General features: G+C 36.3%; 1 protein-coding gene across 3 annotated transcripts in view; it reads right to left on the reverse strand.

The window, feature by feature from the left end:
* Positions 1–21,740, reverse strand: part of STAG1 (STAG1 cohesin complex component) — a gene marked incomplete at its 3' end in the record, with an annotated part of 433,334 nt that overhangs the window by 48,812 nt on the left and 362,782 nt on the right. For all 3 annotated transcript variants that reach the window (XM_082624612.1, XM_082624613.1, XM_082624611.1), the window contains 6 exons: positions 19,112–19,215; positions 3,441–3,533; positions 3,250–3,339; positions 2,884–3,087; positions 1,840–1,910; positions 324–411 (listed from right to left, as the gene is read on the reverse strand). In XM_082624612.1, coding sequence (XP_082480738.1) covers positions 324–411; positions 1,840–1,910; positions 2,884–3,087; positions 3,250–3,339; positions 3,441–3,533; positions 19,112–19,215 — 650 coding nt within the window. The remainder of the gene's footprint in view (positions 1–323; positions 412–1,839; positions 1,911–2,883; positions 3,088–3,249; positions 3,340–3,440; positions 3,534–19,111; positions 19,216–21,740) is intronic.

Consider the following 21,740-nt stretch of genomic DNA (forward strand, 5'->3'; position numbering starts at 1 on the left):
TCATTATATTAAACTGATGAAGTTTTGAAATTGCTACTATAGTAAGTAATGGTATTTTCCCTAAAAGAGTAATAATGTTTATGTCAAAAATAAATATTAATATTAAACTTTTGCTACATTATAGCAAACTTTTTCTCTTCTTTTCTGTTCAAATCTGAAGATATATCTATCTGTAACATTGAATCACTATGGCAATAATTCTCAAAGGAAGTGGCTGCGTTTAAGAATCATCAACTATGTTCCATGAAAGGCTTTTGAGAATCCTACACGATATCAGAAAAGCTTTCTAAAATGACACAAAAAGAATATCAATAAACTCCTACCTGTTCTGGCATAGCTCCATGTTCAATTCCAGTCTTCAATAATCTGTAGCAATTACCAAACAGATCCCATTTTGTGAGATCATGAGCGCTAAAATAAACAAAAATGCATTAACTTTATTCTAGAGTGGAGGAAGGTTTAAATTTGTTGAGCTCAGTTTCAATGGGGGAAGAATAAAGTAACTTCATTTTCTAGTAGAATTGTAAAAGTTCCATAAGGAAATGTTCAAGTCCTCAAACTTAGAAAGAAAAAGAGAAAGAGGGAGAGGGAGTGGGAGAAAAAAACAAAGAAAGAGAGAAAGAAAAAAAGAAGGAAGGGGGGAATGAGAGGGGGAGAAGAGAAGAGGGAGACGGGTAGAGAAAGACAGAATGGAAGTTGATATTAGGAATTCATTAAAAGAAATCAATAACAATAAAACTTCCTATGTTAAAGTGAAGGTTACCATTTCTTTCTTTCTAGTATGTTTTAAAGCACATTTAAACAAATTCATTCAGAATTTCAAAGTACAAATACATGTGTATTTTTGAAAAAGAGATTTGTATTCACGAGATGGAGATAAATAAAGACAAAGTCAGGGTAAAGGAAATATGGCACAGTTCAAAAACTTTAGTGTAGCTATTTACATGTGCTGAGGACTTCTGAATGAGATACACTGACAGTGTAAATTCTCATGAGCTCTGCTACTAAAAATAGCATGATTACTGGCTGTCAACTTTTATTTTCAAACGTCAAAATATTTTCTTAAATAGGAGTTTTGACACTGGTTGTCAACTTTTATTTTCAGATGTCAAAATATTTTTTCAAGTAAGAGTTTGCTTCTCCATGGAATTCCAAAAATGTACTTGTGTATACAGAAAAGGCTTAGATTTTAGACACTGCTTTTGAAATCTGAAGTATTCATCAAAGTAAGGGCTACACCTAAACATTCTTTTTCACAACAAAGTTCTTTATTTTCCTTTCTTTATGGAGAAGATAAGCATGTTTCATTACAAGGAATATGAAAATTACAATTTGAAAATGATACCTATTTCATCGATCTGAGCCTTATTTTCCTTATTCAAATCCAACAGTTCTGTCTACATAGTAAGAACACAATAATAAACAAACTAGACAAACAAGAACAATTCAGGAAAAAAAGCTTATAGAAATAATTTTGTGGCTTTCTCCAAAGCTGTGATTTGTATTTAGTAAGATTTCTAAGAGCTACCATCTGAAAATTATACCTATAAAAACTCTAGCTTGCAAAATAAGCCCATCTAATTTGTTAACTATACTGATTATCTTAAACTTTTATAGTGTACAGTGTACATTCATTACACTGAATGATAAATCTTACTCCTTAAGTAATCAAATTATAATAAAAACTCAAATCTGAATAATAAAAAGAAAACATCACAACATCTCAATATTTCTCTAAAATTTCCCATTGTTACATGGATGTTAAACATTACAATCAGTTTGTTTTATGTTGACTAATATAGGTTATTCATTAAATCTACTTTAAATAAAATGACATACTTGTGGAAAGAGGTTAACCGCTTTAATGTAGAAAGAACATTGTAAATATCATCATCATCAGCTTCTTCTCCCTATAAAAAAAAGCAGACAGTACCTTAATACCATCAATTTACTCATCCTCAAATTCACATGGAAGTCTATTAATACTTACTGCCTAAAGAAAAATTCTTTTTTATTATATAAATAGTATATATTCACTGTTGATAAATGAGAAAATACAAATAAGCAAAAAAACAAAAAGTAAAACACACCCATAAGCCCAACACCCAGAAATAACCACTTTTGCATTTTAAACAATGTCATAAACGTGACTTTGTACAATTTTCTGATTAATACCTTCGGATAAATTCCTTGAAACTGCTGAGTGAAAGGATAGGTACTTTAAAGATTTTATTGGTTATTTCAAAGATTTTACTGATTGTCAGTTACATCTGTAACTTCAAAATCACAATGAAAATCAAAAAATGGTTGAAAAAAATTAAAAGTTAAAATTAAAAGTAGGGGAAAACTGATTACATGGATTAAAAGTAAATCCTATCAGCCTGGCCGTCAGGACATACTAAGCTGTAGGAATTCCAGATTGCCTTACATAGATTGAAAGGAGAGGGCAAGAGGCAGGAATCACAGAAATAATTATAAAAATAACCAGTTGGAGATGCTTGCTGCTATCTTGGGCACACCACTGGTAAGCCATCCTTTATAAGCACACAATTTTTATGTTCTATTCATTAGCACGTAATAGTTCAGTAATATTAAAATGCAAATTAGGTCCCAGGAATAGAAAATGAAAAAATGACTTAAGTCAGACCTTTCTTAAAAGAGAAAAGAAGTCTGTCTTTTATGAAACAGGTTTTTAAAATAAAAATGAAGTGTAACTAAGGCTGATCTTCATAAAATGAACAACTGCAATAATGCTGCTAAGTTTTGAAAGGAGTAGAGAATTCTACTAGATTTTATTTTAAAATGGAAACAATTTAAAACTCAGCTACCTTGAAAAATTATTAGCCAAAATCATTATATGTACACATTAACTTTAAAACAGACCTCTTGCAATAGATCTTCCACAGAATGATTGAATCGATCTACAAACTCATCAATCAGTTGGCTTCGAGCTATGTCAACTCTGTTCTGGATGGTATACTCTTCACTGCATAAGATGCTATAGGTTTTACTGCAGGCTTCTAGAACATCTGATTCTACGTGTTTCTCCACAACAAATTTAATCTGTTTTAGTAAAGCATCTAGATGCTGAGGAGGAAAAAAAGAAAAACTATGATATTTAGATTAATAATAAAAATTTTAAAAAGCATCTGTCAAATAACAAATAAGCCTATATATTACATGAAAATAAAATAATTCAGTTAATAAAACTGACTATAATAGCAGAATTTCAATTTTATAGCGTCTTACCTTTTCCATTCTACCTGTGCTATAAATTTCTAGATCAAAATACTGTGGGATTTGTAGCAAGTTTGCTACCTTCTCTGCATCTGCAGAATACTAGAAGGAGAAGCAAAGAAAACGAAGTAACTACTTTAATAGTACAGTGTAATAAGCAAACTCAGTGGCATATTATCACAAAACTGTAAATGAAACTGTACCTTTGATAGCAACATAGGCAATGTGATGATAAAATGCTCAGTCAATTTGTTTCTATCATCAATCTGAGTTTTCCTTTCTTTGGCAGTTAGCACCTAGAAATAAATTTAAATGGGCAAAGAATAAGAGTGTCATGTACTAATTTATAAATCTAGAATGTTACAAAGATAATGAAGCACTGGCAGATAATATAACAGAGAATTTTCAGAAAAGCTTATTAACAAACTACTAAAATAAATGCATCTAGTTTTATTCAAATTACTTTATTACTATTACTTTATTAAATAGCTACTTATTTTAGATAAGTTACTACTTGTTTAAATAAAAACAAAAACATTTCTAAAAAACCAGTTATGAATATAAAAATACTGGAACCAATGGAGAAATAATTTTTCTAGAGTTTTCATCTTAATGTTAACAGTTATCTCCCCTAGGTTAAATAAACTATTCTAAAAGTACTTTAGCAAGTAATCCTTTTTTAATACCATCAGCAGCTAGTAAATTTTCACTTATTTTTAAAGCATATACTAACAATGTCTCTAGACTCATTTATATTTGATTGTTCTTGTAATTAAGCCATAAATCTGTTAGGCAATAATCAAGAGGGGTACAGCCTGTGATCATTGAACAGATTAGAGCCCTTCACCTTAGCCTGTATTCAACTAGCTAAACTATAGGTGGTTCCAAAAATAAAATATTAAAATGCAGGCTCAGTTAGGAAAATGATTTCCCCAAAGTATTCTACAGTTTATTATCCTGAAGGAATTTACCATCATAATGTTGAATGGTTTTATGGGACAGAAACATTCCAATGTAAATTGCCACTTTATAAATGTAAACCCCAATGTTTGAGAATGTATGAAAGAATAGGGCCTCCTATCTGATTCTTCTTTCAGGTTGTTTTTCAACCTCTTAAACATATAAAATAAACATTTTGGAATGATCTACCACCGAGTGTCATGTTTAGTTCTGCACAAAGCAATTAAAGGGGCTACATGTAAAGTGAAATATATATCTAGAAATGTATGTAGGATATTGAGAAGTCTTGAAATTCATCTGACAATGTAGGAAAGGTCTAAGGATGTTGACTTTAGGGTAACAGCTATTTTGAATAAACGGTCATCGTGTCAGGCACTCTACACTCATGAACTCATTTAATCCTCACAATACCTCCAATGGGACAGCAAAAATGGCATAATACCTATGAAGGGGAATCTGCCAATATCCAACAAAATTGTATACATATTTTTCCTTTGCCCCAGCAGTCCCACTTTAGCAATCTACCCCACCAACACACCTGGTACAAGTACCAAATGACACAATATTATCTGATGCACATTATTTCCAGCAAAAGACTGACCCAATTCTCAATACTATATCCACATAATAGATCATATATAGCCATAAGAAAATGAAGATCTCCAAATAAAGTTATGGAGTAATACCCAGGATATACTGTTAAATTAAAATGTAAGGCACAGAACACCATATAAAGTATGCTATCCTTTGTAGGAGACAGGAGATTGAGAGGGAGGAGAATGGAGAATAAGAATACACATATTTGTATGTGTGCATGCATTTATCTATATTTGCAGAATGAAACACTGGAAGGATAGACCAAAAACAAATAAAAATGGTTACTGGTAGCAAAGGGGGTAGAGGGAGGCATATAAGAAAGACTTCTCTAAATATATATATATTTTTTACATGGTTTTGACTTTATAAGTATGTAAATTTTTTACATATTTCCAAAAAATAAAAATGGAAAACATAAAAGCAAAGAGGTAAAAACCCTCTTATGCTAAATTTAAGTCAGAAATATCAATATGAATGCATGATTTAAACATATGTGTATATATAGAGAAATATATATATTTCTTAGCTCTGTGTACGAATGGTGCCTAGCGCAAATGATAACCAATCGACAATGAGTAACCCTAGTAACAAGATTTTGATCTTTACATATTACTCTATATCAAAAGGAACAAGGGCTCGTGGGAGATTCCTGTGCTAGGGTAATGTAGTATCGGCCTACAAGGTGACTCCCAATTGACCACTGTCTCCTGGTATTCATGCCCTTAATATAATCTCTTCTGAAAATGAATAAGGCTGACGTGTAATCTAAGGAATATTGTGGGAATTACATTGTATGACTCTTGAGGTCATAAAACACACACAAGTGTCCTCCTTACTCTCTTTTGGACCATTCATTCTGAGGGAGGCTGGCAGACGAAACAGTCCACTGAGAGGTCAACATGGTAAGGATCTAAGGCCTCCTACCAACAGTCAACACTAACTTGCCAACCATGTGAATGAACCGTTATGGAAGAAGCAAATTTACTATCAAGACTTCAGAGGTTAAAGCCCTGGCTAACATCTTAACTGCAACCCTATGAGAGAATCTAAACCAAATGAACAGCTAAGCCAGTCACAAATTTCTGACCCACAGAAACTATATGAGACCATGAATACTTATTGCTTTAAGCCTCTAAGTTTTCAAGTATGGTACTCCCCTTCTATCCATGTGGGATACATTCCAAGACCCCCAGCAGATGTCTGAAACTGCGGATCATTCCGAACCCTCTATATACTATTTTTTTTGCCGATACAAACATGCCTATGATAAAGTTTAATTGATAAATTAGGCATAGTAAGAGATTAACAAAAATAACTAATAAAATAGGACAATTATAACAATATACTGTAATAAAAGTTATGTGAATGTGGTCTCTCTCTCTCTCAAAATATGCTGTATAAATTTAACACCTTTTCCATCTTAACTAAGAACTCATCAAGCACTGTGGCTATCACTTTTGCAGTTTGAGGTGTGACAGCAAAACTAATAGGAATTTCTTTTTCCTTCCTCACAATTTCAGATAGAAATCTATTCTTAACGAAAATCTTAGCAAACTCAGCGTATGATTTTTTTCTTTCCTTGTTAAGTCTAGAACTTTCACCTATTCACTTAAAGGAGGCACTTACGGCTTCTCTTTGACATATCCGAATTGCCAGCATCACTACTCTTGGGCATTGAGACGATTATTAAGTAAAATAAGGGTTACTTGAACACAAACACTGTAATACTGTGACAGTCAATCTGATGACCTACAACAACCACTAAGTGACTAACTGGTGGGATACACTGGACAATGGTATGATTCAATGTCCCGGGCAGGATGGAGAGGGACAAAGCTGGATGGCATGAGATTTCATCATGCTTCTCATAACAGCATGCAACTTCAAACTTATCAATAGATTACTTTTGGAATTTTCCATTTAATATTTTTGGATCATAGCTGACTGGTAACTGAAACTGTGGGAAGAGAAACCATGGGTAAGGGGCAACTACTGTAATTTCTTTTACGTAGGAATAGATAACATAAGCAATAAAGACAGAAAGTGAGCCTGGGACATTTTGCTCTGAAAGAAAGCACTCAAAAAATGATGACATGTCAAAACAATAAGAAATTAGCCTGAAGGGGCTGTCATTCAAAATTGGGACATTACATATTCTTAAAATTTTTATTTTGGAAAATTTCAAAAACAGTCATTTTGTCATTATTGTTTCATCAATTTTCCTAAAGTTTTGTTTTCTTCTGTAGCATTTTTAAATTTTAAATGTCTTTATTGGAGTATAATTGCTTTACAATGGTGTGTTAGTTTCTGCTTTATAACAAAGTGAGTCAGCTATGCATATACCTATATACCCATATCTCCTCCCTCTCCAACTGCTCTACGTGGTCACAAAGCACGGAGCTGATCTCCCTGTGCTATGTGGCTGCTTCCCACTAGCTATCTACCTTACGTTTGGTAGTGTATATATGTCCATGCCACCCTCTCACTTCCTCCCAGCTAACCCTTCCCCCTCCCCGTGTCCTCAAGTCCACTGTCTATGTCTGCATCTTTATTCCTGTCCTGCCCCTAGGTTCTAAATGACATTTTTTTTTAGACTCCATATATATGTGTTAGCATATGGTATTTGTTTTTCTCTTTCTGACTTACTTCACTCTGTATGACAGACTCTAGGTCCATCCACCTCACTACAAATAACTCAATTTCGTTTCTTTTTATGGCTGAGTAATATTCCATTGTATATATGCCACATCTTCTTTATCCATTCATCTGTCGATGGACACTTAGGTTGCTTCCATGTCCTGGCTATTGTAAATAGAGCTGCAATGAACACTATGGTACATGACTCTTTTTTGAATTATGGTTTTCTCAGGGTATATGCCACATAGTGGGACTGCTGGGTCGTATGGTAGTTCTATTTTTAGTTAAGGAACTTCCATACTGCTCTCCATAGAGGCTGTATCAATTTACATTCCCACCAACAGTGCAAGAGTGTTCCCTTTTCTGCACAACCAATCCAGCATTTGTTTGTAGACTTTTTGATGATGGCCATTCTGACTGGTGTGAGGTGATACCTCATTGTGGTTCTGAGTTGTATTTCTCTAATGGGTAGTGATGTTGAGCATCCTTTCATGGGTTTGTTGGCAATCTGTATATCTTCTTTGGACAAATGTCTATTTAGGTCTTCTGCCCAGTTTTGGATTGGGTTGTTTGTTTTTTTGACATTGAGCTGCATGAGCTGCTTGTATATTTTGGAGATTAATCCTTTGTCAGTTGCTTCGTTTGAAAATATTTTCTCCCATTTTGAGGGTTGTCTTTTCGTATTGTTTATGGTTTCCTTTGCTGTGCAAAAGCTTTTAAGTTTCATTAGGTCCCATTTGTTTATTTTTGTTTTTATTTCCATTTCTCTAGGAGGTAGGGCAAAAAGGATCTTGCTGTGATTTATGTCATAGAGTGTTCTGCCTATGTTTTCCTCTAAGAGTTTGATAGTGTCTGGCCTTACGTTTAGGTCTTTAATCCATTTTGAGCTTATTTTTGTGTATGGTGTTAGGGTGTGCTCTAATTTCATTCTTTTACCTGTAGCTGTCCAGTTTTCCCAGCACCATTTACTGAAGAGTCTGCCTTTTCTCCAATGTATATTCTTGCCTCCTTTACCAAAAATAAGGTGACCATATGTGCGTGGGTTTATCTCTGGGCTTTCTATCCTGTTCCATTGATCTATATTTCTGTTTTTGTGCCAGCACCATACTGCCTTGATTACTGTAACTCTGCAGTATAGTCTGAAGTCAGGGAGCCTGATTACTCCAGCACCGTTTTTCTTTCTGAAGATTACTATGGCTATTTGGGGTCTTCTATGTTTCCATACAAATTGTGAAATTTTTGGTTCTAGTTCTGTGAAAAATGACATTGGTAGTTTGATAGGAATTGCACGGAATCTATAGATTGCTTTGGGTAGTATAGTCATTTTCACAATGTTGATTCTTCCAATCCAAGAACATGGTATCTCTCCATCTGTTTGTATCATCTTAAATTTCTATGATCAGTGTCTTATAATTTTCTGCATACAGGTCTTTTGTCTCTGTAGGTAGACTTATTCCTAGGTATTTTATTCTTTTTGTTGCAGTGGTAAATGGGAGTGTTTCCTTAATTTCTCTTTCAGATTTTTCATCATTGCTGTATAGGAATGCAAGGGATTTCTGTGCATTAATTTTGTATCCTGCTACTTTACCAAATTCACTGCTTAGCTCTAGTAGTTTTCTGGTGGCATTTTTAGGATTCTCTATGTATAGTATCATGTCATCTGCAAACAGTGACAGCTTTATTTCTTCTTTTCTGATTTGGATTCATTTTATTTCTTTTTCTTCTTTGATTGCTGTGGTTAAAACTTCCAAAACTATGTTGAATAATAGTGGTGAGAGTGGGCAGCCTGTCTTGCTCCTGATCTCAGTGGAAATGTTTTCAGTTTTCCACCATTGAGAACGATGTTGGCTGTGGGTTTGTCATACATGGTCTTTTTTATGTTGAGGTAAGTTCCCTCTATGCCTACTTTCTGGGTTTTTTTAAATCCTAAATGGGTGTTGAATTTTGTCAAAAGCTTTTTCTGCCTCTATTAAGATGATCATATGTTTTTTATCCTTCACTTTGTTAATATGGTGTATCACATTGATTGAGTATATTGAAGAATCCTTGCATTGCTGGGAAAAACCCCACTTGATCATGGTGTATGATCCTTTAATGTGCTGTTGGATTCTGTTTGCTAGTATTTTGTTGAGGATTTTTGCATATATGTTCATCAGTGATATTGGCCTGTAGTTTTCTTACTTTGTGACATCTTTGTCTGGTTTTGGTATGATGGTGGCTTCGTAGAATGAGTTTGGGAGTGTTCCTCTCTCTGCTATATTTTGGAAGAGTTTGAGAGGGATAGGTGTTAGCTCTTCTCTAAATGTTTGACAGAATTTGCCTGTGAAGCCATCTGGTCCTGGGCTTTTGTTTGTTGGAATATATTTAATCAGAGTTTCAATTTCAGTGCTTGTGATTGGTCTGTTTATATTTTCTATTTCTTCCTGGTTCAGTCTCAGAAGGTTGTGCTTTTCTAAGACTTTGTCCATTTCTTCCAGGTGGTCCATTTTATTGGCATATAGTTGCTTGTAGTAATCTCTCATGAACCTTTGTATTTCTGCAGTGTCAGTTGTTACTTCTCCTTTTTCATTTGTAATTAATTGCTTTGAGTCTTCTCCCTTTTTTTCTGGATGAGTCTGGCCAATGGTTTATCAATTTTGTTTATCTTCTCAAAGAACCAGCTTTTAGTTGTATCGATCTTTGCTACTGCTTCCTTCATTTCTTTTTTATTTATTTCTGATCTGATCTTTATGATTTCTTTCCTTCTGCTAACTTTGGGGTATTTTTGTTCTTCTTCCTCTAATTGCTTCAGGTGTAAGGTTAGGTTGTTTATTTGAGATGTCCCTTGTTTCCTGAGGTAGGATTGTATTGCTATCAACTTCCCTCTTAAAACTACTTTTGCTGCAACCCATAGGTTTTGGGTTGTCGTGTTTTCATTGTCATTTGTCTCTAGGTATTTTTTGATTTCCTTTTTGATTTCTTCAGTGATCTCTTTATTATTAAGTAGTGTATTGTGTAGCCTCCATGTATTTGTATTTTTTACAGATTTTTTCCTGTAATTGAAATCTAGGCTCATAGCATTGTGGTTGGAAAAGATATTTGATATAATTTCAACTTTCTTAAATTTACCAAGGCTTGATTTGTGACCCAAGATATAATGTATCCTGGAGAATGTTCCATGAGCACTTGAGCAGAAAGTGTATTCTGTTGTTTTTGGATGGAATGTCCTATAAATATCAATTCAGTCCATCTTGTTTAATGTATCATTTAAAGCTTGTGTTTCCTTATTTTCATCTTGGATGATCTGTCCATTGGTGAAAGTGGGGTGTTAAAGTCCCCTGCTATTCTTGTTTTACTCTCAATTTCCCCTTTTATGGCTGTGAGCATTTGCCTTATGTATTGTGGTGCTCCTATGTTGGGTGCATAAATATTTACAATTGTTATATCTTCTTCGTGGATTGATCCCTTGATCATTATGTAGTGTCCCTCTCTGTCTCTTGTAATAGTCTTTATTTTAAAGTCTATTTTGTCTGATATGAGAATTGCTACTCCAGCTTTCTTCTGATTTCCATTTGCATGGAATATCGTTTTCCATGCCCTCACTTTCAGTCTGTATGTGTCCCTAGGTCTGACGTGGGTCTCTTGTAGACAGCATATATACGGGTCTTGTGGTTGTATCCATTCAACCAGTCTATGTTTTTTGTTTGGAGCATTTAATCCATTTACATTTAAGGTAATTATCGATATGTATGTTCCTACTACCATTTTCTTAATTGTTTTGGGTTTGTTATTGTAGGTCTTTTCCTTCTCTTGTGTTTCCTGCCTAGAGGAGTTCCTTTAGCATTTGTTGTAAAGCTAGGTCGGTGGTGCTGAATTCTCTTAGCTTTTGCTTGTCTGTAAAGGTGTTAATTTCTCCATCAAATCTGAATAAGATCCTTGCTGAGTACAGTAATTTTGGTTGTAGGTTCTTCCCTTTCATCACTTTAAATATGTCCTGCCACTCCCTTCTGGGAGTGTTGTAGAGTTTCTGATGAAAGGTCAGCTGTTAACCTTATGGGGATTCCCTTGTGTGTTATTTGTTGCTTTTCCCTTGCTGCTTTTAATATGTTTTCTTTGTATTTAATTTTTGATAGTTTGATTAATATGTGTCTTGGCGTGTTTCTCCTTGGATTTATCCTGTATGGGACTCTCTGTGCTTCCTGGACTTGATTAACTATTTCCTTTCCCATATTTGGGAAGTTTTCAACTATAATCTCTTCAAATATTTTCTCAGTCCCTTTCTTTTTCTCTTCTTCTTCTGGGACCCCTATAATTTGAATGTTGGTACATTTAATGTTGCCTGACAGGTCTCTGAGACTGTCCTCAATTCTTTTCATTCTTTTTTCTTTATTCTGCTCTGCAGTAGTTATTTCTACTGTTTTATTTTCCAGGTCACATATCCATTCTTCTGCTTCAGTTATTCTGCTATTGATCCTTTCTAGAAAATTTTAAATTTCATTTATTTTGTTGTTCATCACTGTTTGCCCTTTAGTTCTTCTAGGTCCTTTTTAAACGTTTCTTGTATTTTTCCATTCTATTTGCAAGATTTTGGATCATCTTTACTATCATTTCTCTGAATCTTTTTCAGGTAAACTGCCTATTTCCTCTTCACTTGTTTGGTCTGTAGATTTTTACCTTGCTCCTTCATCTGCTGTATGTTTCTCTGTCTTCTCATTTTGCTTAACTTACTGTGTATGGGATCTCCTTTTCGCAGGCTGCAGGTTCGTAGTTCCTGTGTTTTGGTGTCTGCCCCCAGTGGCTAAGGTTGGTTAAGTAGGTTGTGTAGGCTTCCTGGTGGAGGGGACTGCTGCCTGTGTTCTGGTGGATGAGGCTGGATCCTGTCCTTGTTTTGGGCAGGACCACATTCGGTGGTGTGTTTTGGGGTGTCTGTGACTTTATTATGATTTTAGGCAGCCTCTCTGCTAATGCGTGGGGTTGTGTTTCTGTCTTGCTAGTTGTTTGGAGTAGGGTGTCCAGCACTGTAGCTTGCTGGTCATTGAGTGGAGCTGGGTCTTAGCGTTGAGCTGTAGATGTCTGGGAGAGCTTTCACCGTTTGATATTATGTGGAGCTGGGAGGTCTCTGGTGGACCAATGTCCTGTACTCGGCTCTCCACCTTAGAGGCACAGGCCTGACACCTGGCTGGAGCACCAAGACCCTGAGAGCCACACGGAAAAAGAGAAAAAGGAAAAAGATATATATATCACTGCTCCCAAAGTCCACCACCTGAATTTTGGGCTGACCTGTTGTCTATTCACGTATTCCAGAGATGCAGGGTACATCAAGTTGACTGTGGAGATTTAATCCGCTGCTCCTGAGGCTGCTGGGAGAGACTTCCCTTTCTCTTCTTTGTTTGCACAGCTCCTGGGGTTCAGCTTTGGATTTGGCCCTGCCTCTGCATGTAGGTCTCCTGAGGGCGTCTGTTCTGCACTCAGACAGGGTGAGGTTAAAGTAGCAGCTGATGGGGGCTCTGGCTCACTTAGGCCAGTTGGAGGGAGGGATACGCAATGCGGGGCGAGCCTGCGGCAGCAGAGGCCAGTATGATATTGCAACAGCCTGAGGCGCGCCGTGTGTTCTCCTGGGAAAGTTGTCCGTGGATCACAGGACCCTGGCCGTGGAGGGCTGCACAGGCTCCTGGGAGGGGAGGTGTGGATAGTGACCTGTGCTTTCATACAGGCTTCTTGGTGGCTGCAGCAGCAGCCTTAGCGTTTCACGCGTGTCTCTGGTGTCCGTGCTGATAGCCGCGGCTTGCGCCCATCTCTGGAGCTAGTTTAGGAGGTGCTGTGAATCCCCTCTCCTTGTGCACCCCGAAACAATGGTCTTCTGTCGCATTTTAAGGCAAGTTCTTTGTGTATCATTTCACCCCTAATATTTCATTATGTCTCTAACAGATGAAGATGCAAGAATAATTAAGCTTTACATCTCCAACAAAATTTAACAATAATTCCTTATTATCATTTCATACCCAGTCCTTAGTTTTCTCAGTCTCTACTTTTTGGGGTCTCTCCTATATTTGTATTTAATGTCATGTTTAATATGGTTAAATTTATGTCAGCCATTGGGCTATTTGTTATCTATATACCTTATGTCTTTTTTTCCCCCCCTCTTCGTCTGCCGTACTTCTTTGCAGTTAAACATTTTTTAGTGTGCTCTTACAATTTCTCTGTTGGTTTCCTTTTCTGTTTTTAGGTATGAGTAGTTGCTCTAGGGATCACAATATACTTCTTCAACGTATTACAACTAACTTCAGATTACTAATGAGTTCCTTATAGCAAACTACAGCAACTTTACTCCAGGAGAGTTCTGCTTCCTTCGCCCTTCTTTACGCTACCCTCACGTGTCGACATCGATCATAATCCGAACACCACAGTGCTAGAGTTGTTGCTGTAAATAATCTCAGGTCTCTTTGAAAATTAAATAAAATATAATATACACAGCCTGTTTTTTTTTTTTTTTTTTTTTTTGCGGTACGCGGGCCTCTCATTGTTGTGGCCTCTCCCATTGCGGAGCACAGGCTCCAGACGCGCAGGCTCAGCGGCCATGGCTCACGGGCCTAGCCGCTCCGCGGCATGTGGGATCTTCCCGGACCGGGGCACGAACCTGTGTCCCCTGCATCGGCAGGCGGACTCTCAACCACTGCACCACCAGGGAAGCCCTACACAGCCTTTTATATCCACCAACATATTTACCATTTCTGGTACTCTCTATCTCCTCCTGTGGATTAGAGTTTCCATTCTTTACAGCTGGAAGGACTTCTTTTAGTATTTCTTCTAAGGCAGGTCTTCTAACATGTTTCCCAATCTTTGTTTATATGGGAATGTTTTTATTTCACTTTCATACTTGAAAGATAATTTTACTGGAGTTAGAATTCCTGGTTGGCAATTTTGTTGTCTTTCGGTGATTGTCATTCTACTGTCTTCTGGGCTTAACTACTTCTGATAAGTCAACTGCTAATCCTATTGCTGTTGTCCTCCACATGAGTTATTTTTCTTACAGCTTTCAAGATTTTTTGTCTTTAGCTTTTAACAGTGTGACTACCCTATTTCTAGAGGTAGATATTTTGTGTTTATACTATTTGGATTTTGTTAAATTTCTTGGACCCGTGGATTAACATTTCTCATCAAATTTGGGAAGTTTTTGGCAATTCTTAAAATGTTTTTCCTTTCTTTTCTTTCTCACTCCTTTCTTTGTAGGACTCCATTACACAAATTTGGTGACTTGATGTTGTTTCACACATTTCTTAGGCTCTGTTCATTTCTCTTCACGTTTTTTCCTGTTTTTTTTTTTCAGAGTGAATAATTTCTATTAATCTTTCATGTCCACTGTTTCTTCTGTCATCTCAAATCTGTTGAGCTCATCTAATAAATTTTAAATTTTTCTTACTGTACTTTTCAACTCATGGATTTCCATTTGAAAAATTGGAATTACTGAGATTCCTTATTTGTTGTTATCATCTTTTCCTGTAATTCTCTGAACATACTTTCCTGTAATTCTTTGAACATATTTATAAAAAAGGGCCCTGGGGCTTCCCTGGTGGCACGGTGGTTGAGAGTCCGCCTGCCGATGCGGGGGACACAGGCTCGTGCCCTGGTCCAGGAGTATCCCGCATGCCACGGAGTGGCTGGGCCTGTGAGCCATGGCCGCTGGGCCTGCACGTCCGGAGCCTGTGCTCCACAGCAGGAGAGGCCGCAGCGGTGAGAGGCCCACGTACTGCGAAAAAAAAAAAAGGGCTCTGGAGTATTTGCTAAACCCAACAATTGCACCTACTGAGAAACCATTCCTACTGTCTACTGTTTTCCCCTGAGTATGGCCACACTTGTTTTTTTTTTTTTATTTTGCATGGTTCCAATTTTTCTGGAAAAGTGGACATTTTTTATAATATCCTGTAATAACTATGTACTTAAAAATTATTTTACTAAGTGTCATTTTAATAAATTAATCTTTAACTTAAACTGTGTAATTTGTCTCTCCCATGATGTGTGGCTTCTGTTGGGAATTTTTATTCTTATTTTTGTTTTTTAGCCTGTCTGCCTGGGAGTCTCCTCTGTGTTTCAATAGATCACTAGTCAGCCAATGATTTGGGTAGAGGTGGTACTTAAATGATCCAAATTTATAAGGCTCCTAGCCTCTGAGACCTGATCTGTTTGTGGGATAGAGAGCACATTCAAACTTCAGCCACTGTGTAAGTTTGCTTGACTTTTATTTTCCATTGGGTTCTCTCTCTCAGGTTTCCCAGTCAGCCAGGGATGTATGAAGAGTTTATTAATCCTTTTATGGCTTTCTCATTTCTAGCATTTTTTTGTTAGATTCTTGGCTGGTTCACTATTCTTACCAACTTGCAGATACAATCTCTGAATATCACAGGTACAGGATTTCCTTATTTGTTTCTTCCATTTCTAGTTGACAAAGCTGTGGACTTTTCCCATTTGTCCCATATTGAGTCTGCTCCCTTGACAGCAAAGTTGCTGGTTTTTACATATAGTGCCACTCTGGTAAAATTACAGATGTCACCAATCAAGCTTGTGGGTTCTGTGTATACTGTAACCCTAGGCAGGAAGGCTGCAGACTCCTACAGCTTTAACCTGAAGCTTCAGCAGTTTTCCAAGAATATGAGCACACCTCATTATTATGTTTTGCAGATATTGATTTTTTGAAGAAAACAAATTGGAACTTTGTGACAACCCTGTGTTGAGCAAGTCTATTGGTACCATTTTCCCAACACCATTTGCTCATTTTGTGTTTGTGTGTCTGTTTCTGTGTCACATTTTGGTAATTCTTGCAATATTTCAAACTTTTTCATCATTATTATTATACCTGTTATGGTGATCTGTGATCAGTGATCTTTGATGTTACCATTTAATTGTTTTGGGGTGCCAGAAACTGCACCCATATAAAATGGGGAGCTTATTTACGTGATAAATGTTGTGTCCCACTGCTCCACCAACTAGCTGTCCCCCCATCTTTTCCCCTCTTCAGGCTTCCCTATTTCCTGAGACTCAATAGTATTGAAATCAGGCCAACTAACAACCTTACTAACCCCTAATAAGCCTCTAAGTGTTCAGGTGAAAAGAAGAGCCACACATCTCTTACTTTAAATCAAAAGCTAGACATGATTAAGCTCAGTGGGGAAGGCATGTTGAAAGCTGAGACAGGCCAAAGGCTAGGCCTCTTGAGTCAAACAGCCAACTTGTGAATGCAAAGGAAAAGTTCATGAAAGAAATTAAACGTGCTACTCCAGTGAATACATGAATGATAAGAAAGTGAAACAGCCTTATTGCTGACATGGAAGAAGCTTTAGTGATCTGGATGGAAGATCGAACCAGCCACAACATTCCATTAAGCCAAAGCCTAATCCACAGCAAGGCCCTCACTCTCTTAAATTCTATGAAAGCTGAGAGAAGTAAGGTAGCTGCAGAAGAAAAGGCTGAATCTAGTTCATGAGATTTAAGAAAAGCCATCTCTATAACATGAGTTCAAGGTGAGGCAGCAACTGCTGATGTAGAAGTTGCAGCAAGTTAACCAGAAGATCTAGCTAAGATAATTAATGAAGGTGCCTACACTAAACAAAAGATTTGCAGTATAGACAAAACAGCATTATATTAAAGAAGATGCCACGTAGAATTTTCATAGCTATACAGTTGGTGACTTTAAGTTGAAGCCAATGCTCATTCGCTATTCTGAAAGTCCTAGGGCCCTTAGAAATATGCTCAATCTACTCTGCCTGCTCTCTATCAGTGGAACAACGAAGTCTGGGTGACAGCACATCTGTTTACAACATGGTTTAGTGAATATTTTAAGCCCACTGTTGAGACCTACTGCTCAAAGAAAAGATTCCTTTCAAAATATGACTGCTCACTGACAAGGCATCTGGTCACCCAAGAGCTCTGATGGAGATGCACTATGAGAATCATGTTTTCATGCCTCCTAACACAATATCCATTTTGCAGCCTATGGATCAAGGAGTAATTCTGACTTTCAAGTTTCATTAGTAAAGAAAGAGATTTTGTAAGGCTATAGCTGCCATGGATAGTGCAAAGTCCACTGAAAACTTTCTGGAAAGGATTCAGCGTCCTAGATGACACTAAGAATATTCATGATTCAAGGGGAAAAGGTCAAAGTATCAACACTAACAGGAATTTGGCAGAAGTTGATTCCAATCCTCATGAATGACTTTGAGGGTTTCAAGATTTCAGTGGAGCTTAGTAAGCTGTGACAAAGCGAAAGAGAGGCATGGACATGTATACACTACCAAACGTGAGGTAGATAGATAGTGGGAAGCAGCCGCAGAGCACGGGGAGATCAGCTCGGTGCTTTGTGACTGCCTGGAGGGGTGGGATGGGGAGGGTGGGAGGGAGGGAGATGCATGAGGGAAGGGATGTGGGAATGGATGTATATGTATGACTGATTCACTTTGTTATAAAGCAGAAACTAATAAAAAAAAATTAAAAAAAAATTAAAAAAAAAGATTTCAGTGGAGGAAGGAACTGCAGATGTGGTGAAAATAGCAAGAGAACTAGAATTCAAAGCAGAAACTGAATATGTGATAAATCTCATTACAAAAACTTTAACAGATGAGGAGTTGCTTCTTATGGATGAGCGAAGAAAGTGGTTTCTAGAGATGTAATGTACTCATGGTGAAAATGCTGTGATGAATGTTGAAATGACAACAAAGGATTTAGAATATTACATGAACTTAGTTGATAAAGAAGTGGCAGGGTTTGAGAGGTCTGACTCCAATTTTGAAAGAAGTTCTACTGTGGGTCAAATGCTATCAAACAGCATTGCATGCTACATAGAAATTGTTTGTGAAAGGAAAAGTCCATCAATGAGGCAAACCTCATTTTTGTCTTATTTTAAGAAACTGCCACCAGCAAAAAGATTGCAACTCGCTGAAGGCTCAGAAGACAGCATATTTTTAGCAATAAACTAGTTTTAAATTAAGGTATGTACATTGTTTTTCTAGGCATAAGGCATTGCACACTTAATAGACTACTGTACAGTGTAAACACAACTTTTTAGGCATCAAGAAACCAAAAAATTCATGTGACTAGCTTTACTGCAATATTTGCTTTATTATAATGGTTTGGAACTGAACCTACAATACCTCCAAGATATGCCCATAAATGCTTCTCAATTTGTTGTTTTATCTTTGGTTAATTTCCAGAGCCCTGATATGGGTTTTGATAATTTTTCCAGTTTTACACTTTTTTTTTTTTTGGCAGAGAGGAATTGCCTACCGCTTCACACTACCGGAGCCAGTCTTTCCATCATGATTATCTCAATTCATCTTAAACAGCAATAACACCTGCATTATTAGCCCCATACTACAAGTAAGGAAATTCACAAAGAAAATAATTAACTGTCCTAGGATTACATAGATGTTAAGTGGAAGAGCTTCCAAAACTAGGCAGTTTGCCTTTCTGTACCTTTAACAAATATGAATGTGAAAATTCATAAGATACTAGACTAGAAGTAGGCACAGGTGCTATAGAAGCATGGATGCAAAGAATCTATTTTGGAACCTGAGTAGACAGAATATAAGATGAACTACCACAGCATATATCATTTTCAAAAAATATTCAAATATTTAAGACAGTTAATTACATTAAAAGCTTTCTTTTTCTTTTTCTTTTTTTTTTTTTGTAGATTTCTAATATAACTTACTCTCTTGCCGGTACCCCTTCCCACTGGAGGATGTGCCTCAGCAGCTTGACGAATCGTACAAACCATTAACTCTATAAGAGCACTCTCCTGACGGTCAGACATTGCTAAAGTGAAACAAAACACATTAGTATGAGTAGACAGTTTTACAATAGCCATGTATCAAAAATGAGCACAATTATAAAAAACTGTAGTCTATTACTTAAAGACTAAAGTTCTATTCTTTGTCTTTTTTCTTGTTTTAAGAATAATATGTGCTTGTCGTAAGTCAAACAAGAAAGAGATATACAAAGTAAAAAAGACAATAAACTCTGGTTTCTTCTAATACTTGCTCTCTTGTAATATACTTCTGAATTAGGCAATGCCAAAATTTTCCTTCTATATCACTTCAAAGCTCATATATCTTTCTTTTATTTTTAGCAAAAAAAGAACATGCTATATCTTTTCAAAAAATTAACAATAGATTTTGAATATCTTTCAAGTCACATGACATGTACAAATAATTATGTTAAATAATTACAAGTTATTACATAATTTGTGTTCCACAATTTATTCAGCCTTCTCCTATTAACATGCAAATATTCCCCAAATTTTTGTCACGTTTACAAACAATGCAGTAATAAATATCATAAGTACACATATATTTATGTAACTGATACTTTTATTTCTGCAGAATAAATTTCAAGAGAGGGAGTAATGACTCAAAGGTTAAAATCTTGGTACTGACAAATCAAAAAGGTTTCTTACTGCAATCCACACCTCCAACTGCAATGATGAGAATGTTTGGTTCCTCATATCCCTGCCAGCACTTGATGTTATTAAGTCCCTTTAATGTTTGCCAATCCAATGATTGAAAATGGTATGTTATTTTGCTCCTGCCTAACTACTAATTAGTGGAGTGTATTTTCTTGTTTATTAGTTTACAATTTTTTGGAGATTTTTAATGTTTATTCTCTGCTAATTTTTCTATTGTTATTCACCTTTCTTGTATTCTTTTTTTAAAATTAATTAATTAATTTATTTATGACTGCTTTGGGTCTTTGTTGCTGTGTGTGGGCTTTCTCTAGTTGCGGCAAGTGGGGGCCACTCTTCGTTGCAGTGCGTGGGCTTCTCATTGCAGTGGCTTCTCTTGTTGCAGAGCATGGGCTCTAGGCGTACGTGCTTCAATAGTTGTGGCATGCAGGCTCAGTAGTTGTGGCTCATGGGCTCTAGAGCGCAGGCTCAGTAGTTGTGGTGCACAGGCTCTAGAGTGCAGGCTCAGTAGTTGTGGTGCATGGGCTCTAGAGTGCAGGCTCAGTAGTTGTGGCGCATGGACTTAGCTGCTCCGTGGCATGTGGGATCTTAATGGACCAGGGATTGAACCCATGTCTCCTGAACTGGCAGGCGGATTCTTAATCACTGCATCATCAGGGAAGTCCCTAACTTTGTCTTAAATGATGCACATATTTTCTCCCAGTTTGTTCTTTTGTTTTTAGACTCTTCATGGTATCTTTTGTCAGAAATTATTAACTTTTACAAAGTCATATCTGTACTTATTTTTTTATGGCCTTCAGATTTCTCTCTTTTCTTTCCAGTTTTTTTGAGAGATAACTGACATACAATACAATATAGATTTAAGTTTACATCATAATGATTTAACTTATATATATCGTGACATGATTATCCCAGTAAGCTTAGTTAACATCTATCATCTCATACTGATAAAAAAAAAGGCTTCTGGGTTTCTTGTATTGCTTTCAAAGATCTCCTTTCTCCTAGAGATTACAGAAATATATTTTCTTCTCTCTCTGTCTCCATCTGTTGCTTGCTTTTACATCTTGAATCTGTCTGAAATTTATTTCTGCCGATAGTATCAAGTATGGGTCTGTTTATTCCCACCAGATGAGCAGCCAATTATGCCTCTACCATTATTAAATAAAACCAGCTTTCCCTAGTTTATGTGAAATGTCACCTTTAAACATGTTTTAGGTGCTTATATATATTTAGATCTATTTCTGGATTCTTTATTTGGTTTCACTAATCTATTTTTCTATTACAAGGATACACTTGATTATAACAGCTTTATAATGTTATAATATACCTTAATGTGTAACTTAATTCAACTAATTTGAATATTTAGTTGAACAAATTTCCCTTATCTAGTCCTTTTCCTAAAAAATTTCTGATTTCTATAAAGCTAGTAGCAAACAATTAAGTATTTTCTATGTGTAAGGCACGGTTATAAGTGATTTATATGTATTTACTTGTTTTATCCTCAAAACAATTCCAAGAGATAGGAATTAATATCCTCACACTTTGCAGATTGGGAAAATGAGCCATGGAGAGGTTAAATAACTTTTCAAAGCACTCAGTAGTAGAGCCAAGATATGAACCCAGGTAGTCTGACTCCAAGGTCTATGCTCTTAAGCACTATGCTATACCACTTCTTTAAAATAAGCTTGAAATTCTACATAAACTTTTATTTTTTAATTTTATTAGAGTATAGTTGATTTGCAATGTTGTATTAGTTTCAGGTGTACAGCAAAGTGCATCTGTTATACATATATATATATGCACTCTTTTTTAGATTCTTTTCCCATATAGGCCATTACAGAGTACTGAGTAGAGTTCCCTGTGCTATATAGTAGGTCCT

The sequence above is a fragment of the Mesoplodon mirus genome (assembly GCF_964341445.2).
Source record: "Mesoplodon mirus genome assembly, chromosome: 6".
NCBI classification, from domain to species: domain Eukaryota; kingdom Metazoa; phylum Chordata; class Mammalia; order Artiodactyla; family Ziphiidae; genus Mesoplodon; species Mesoplodon mirus.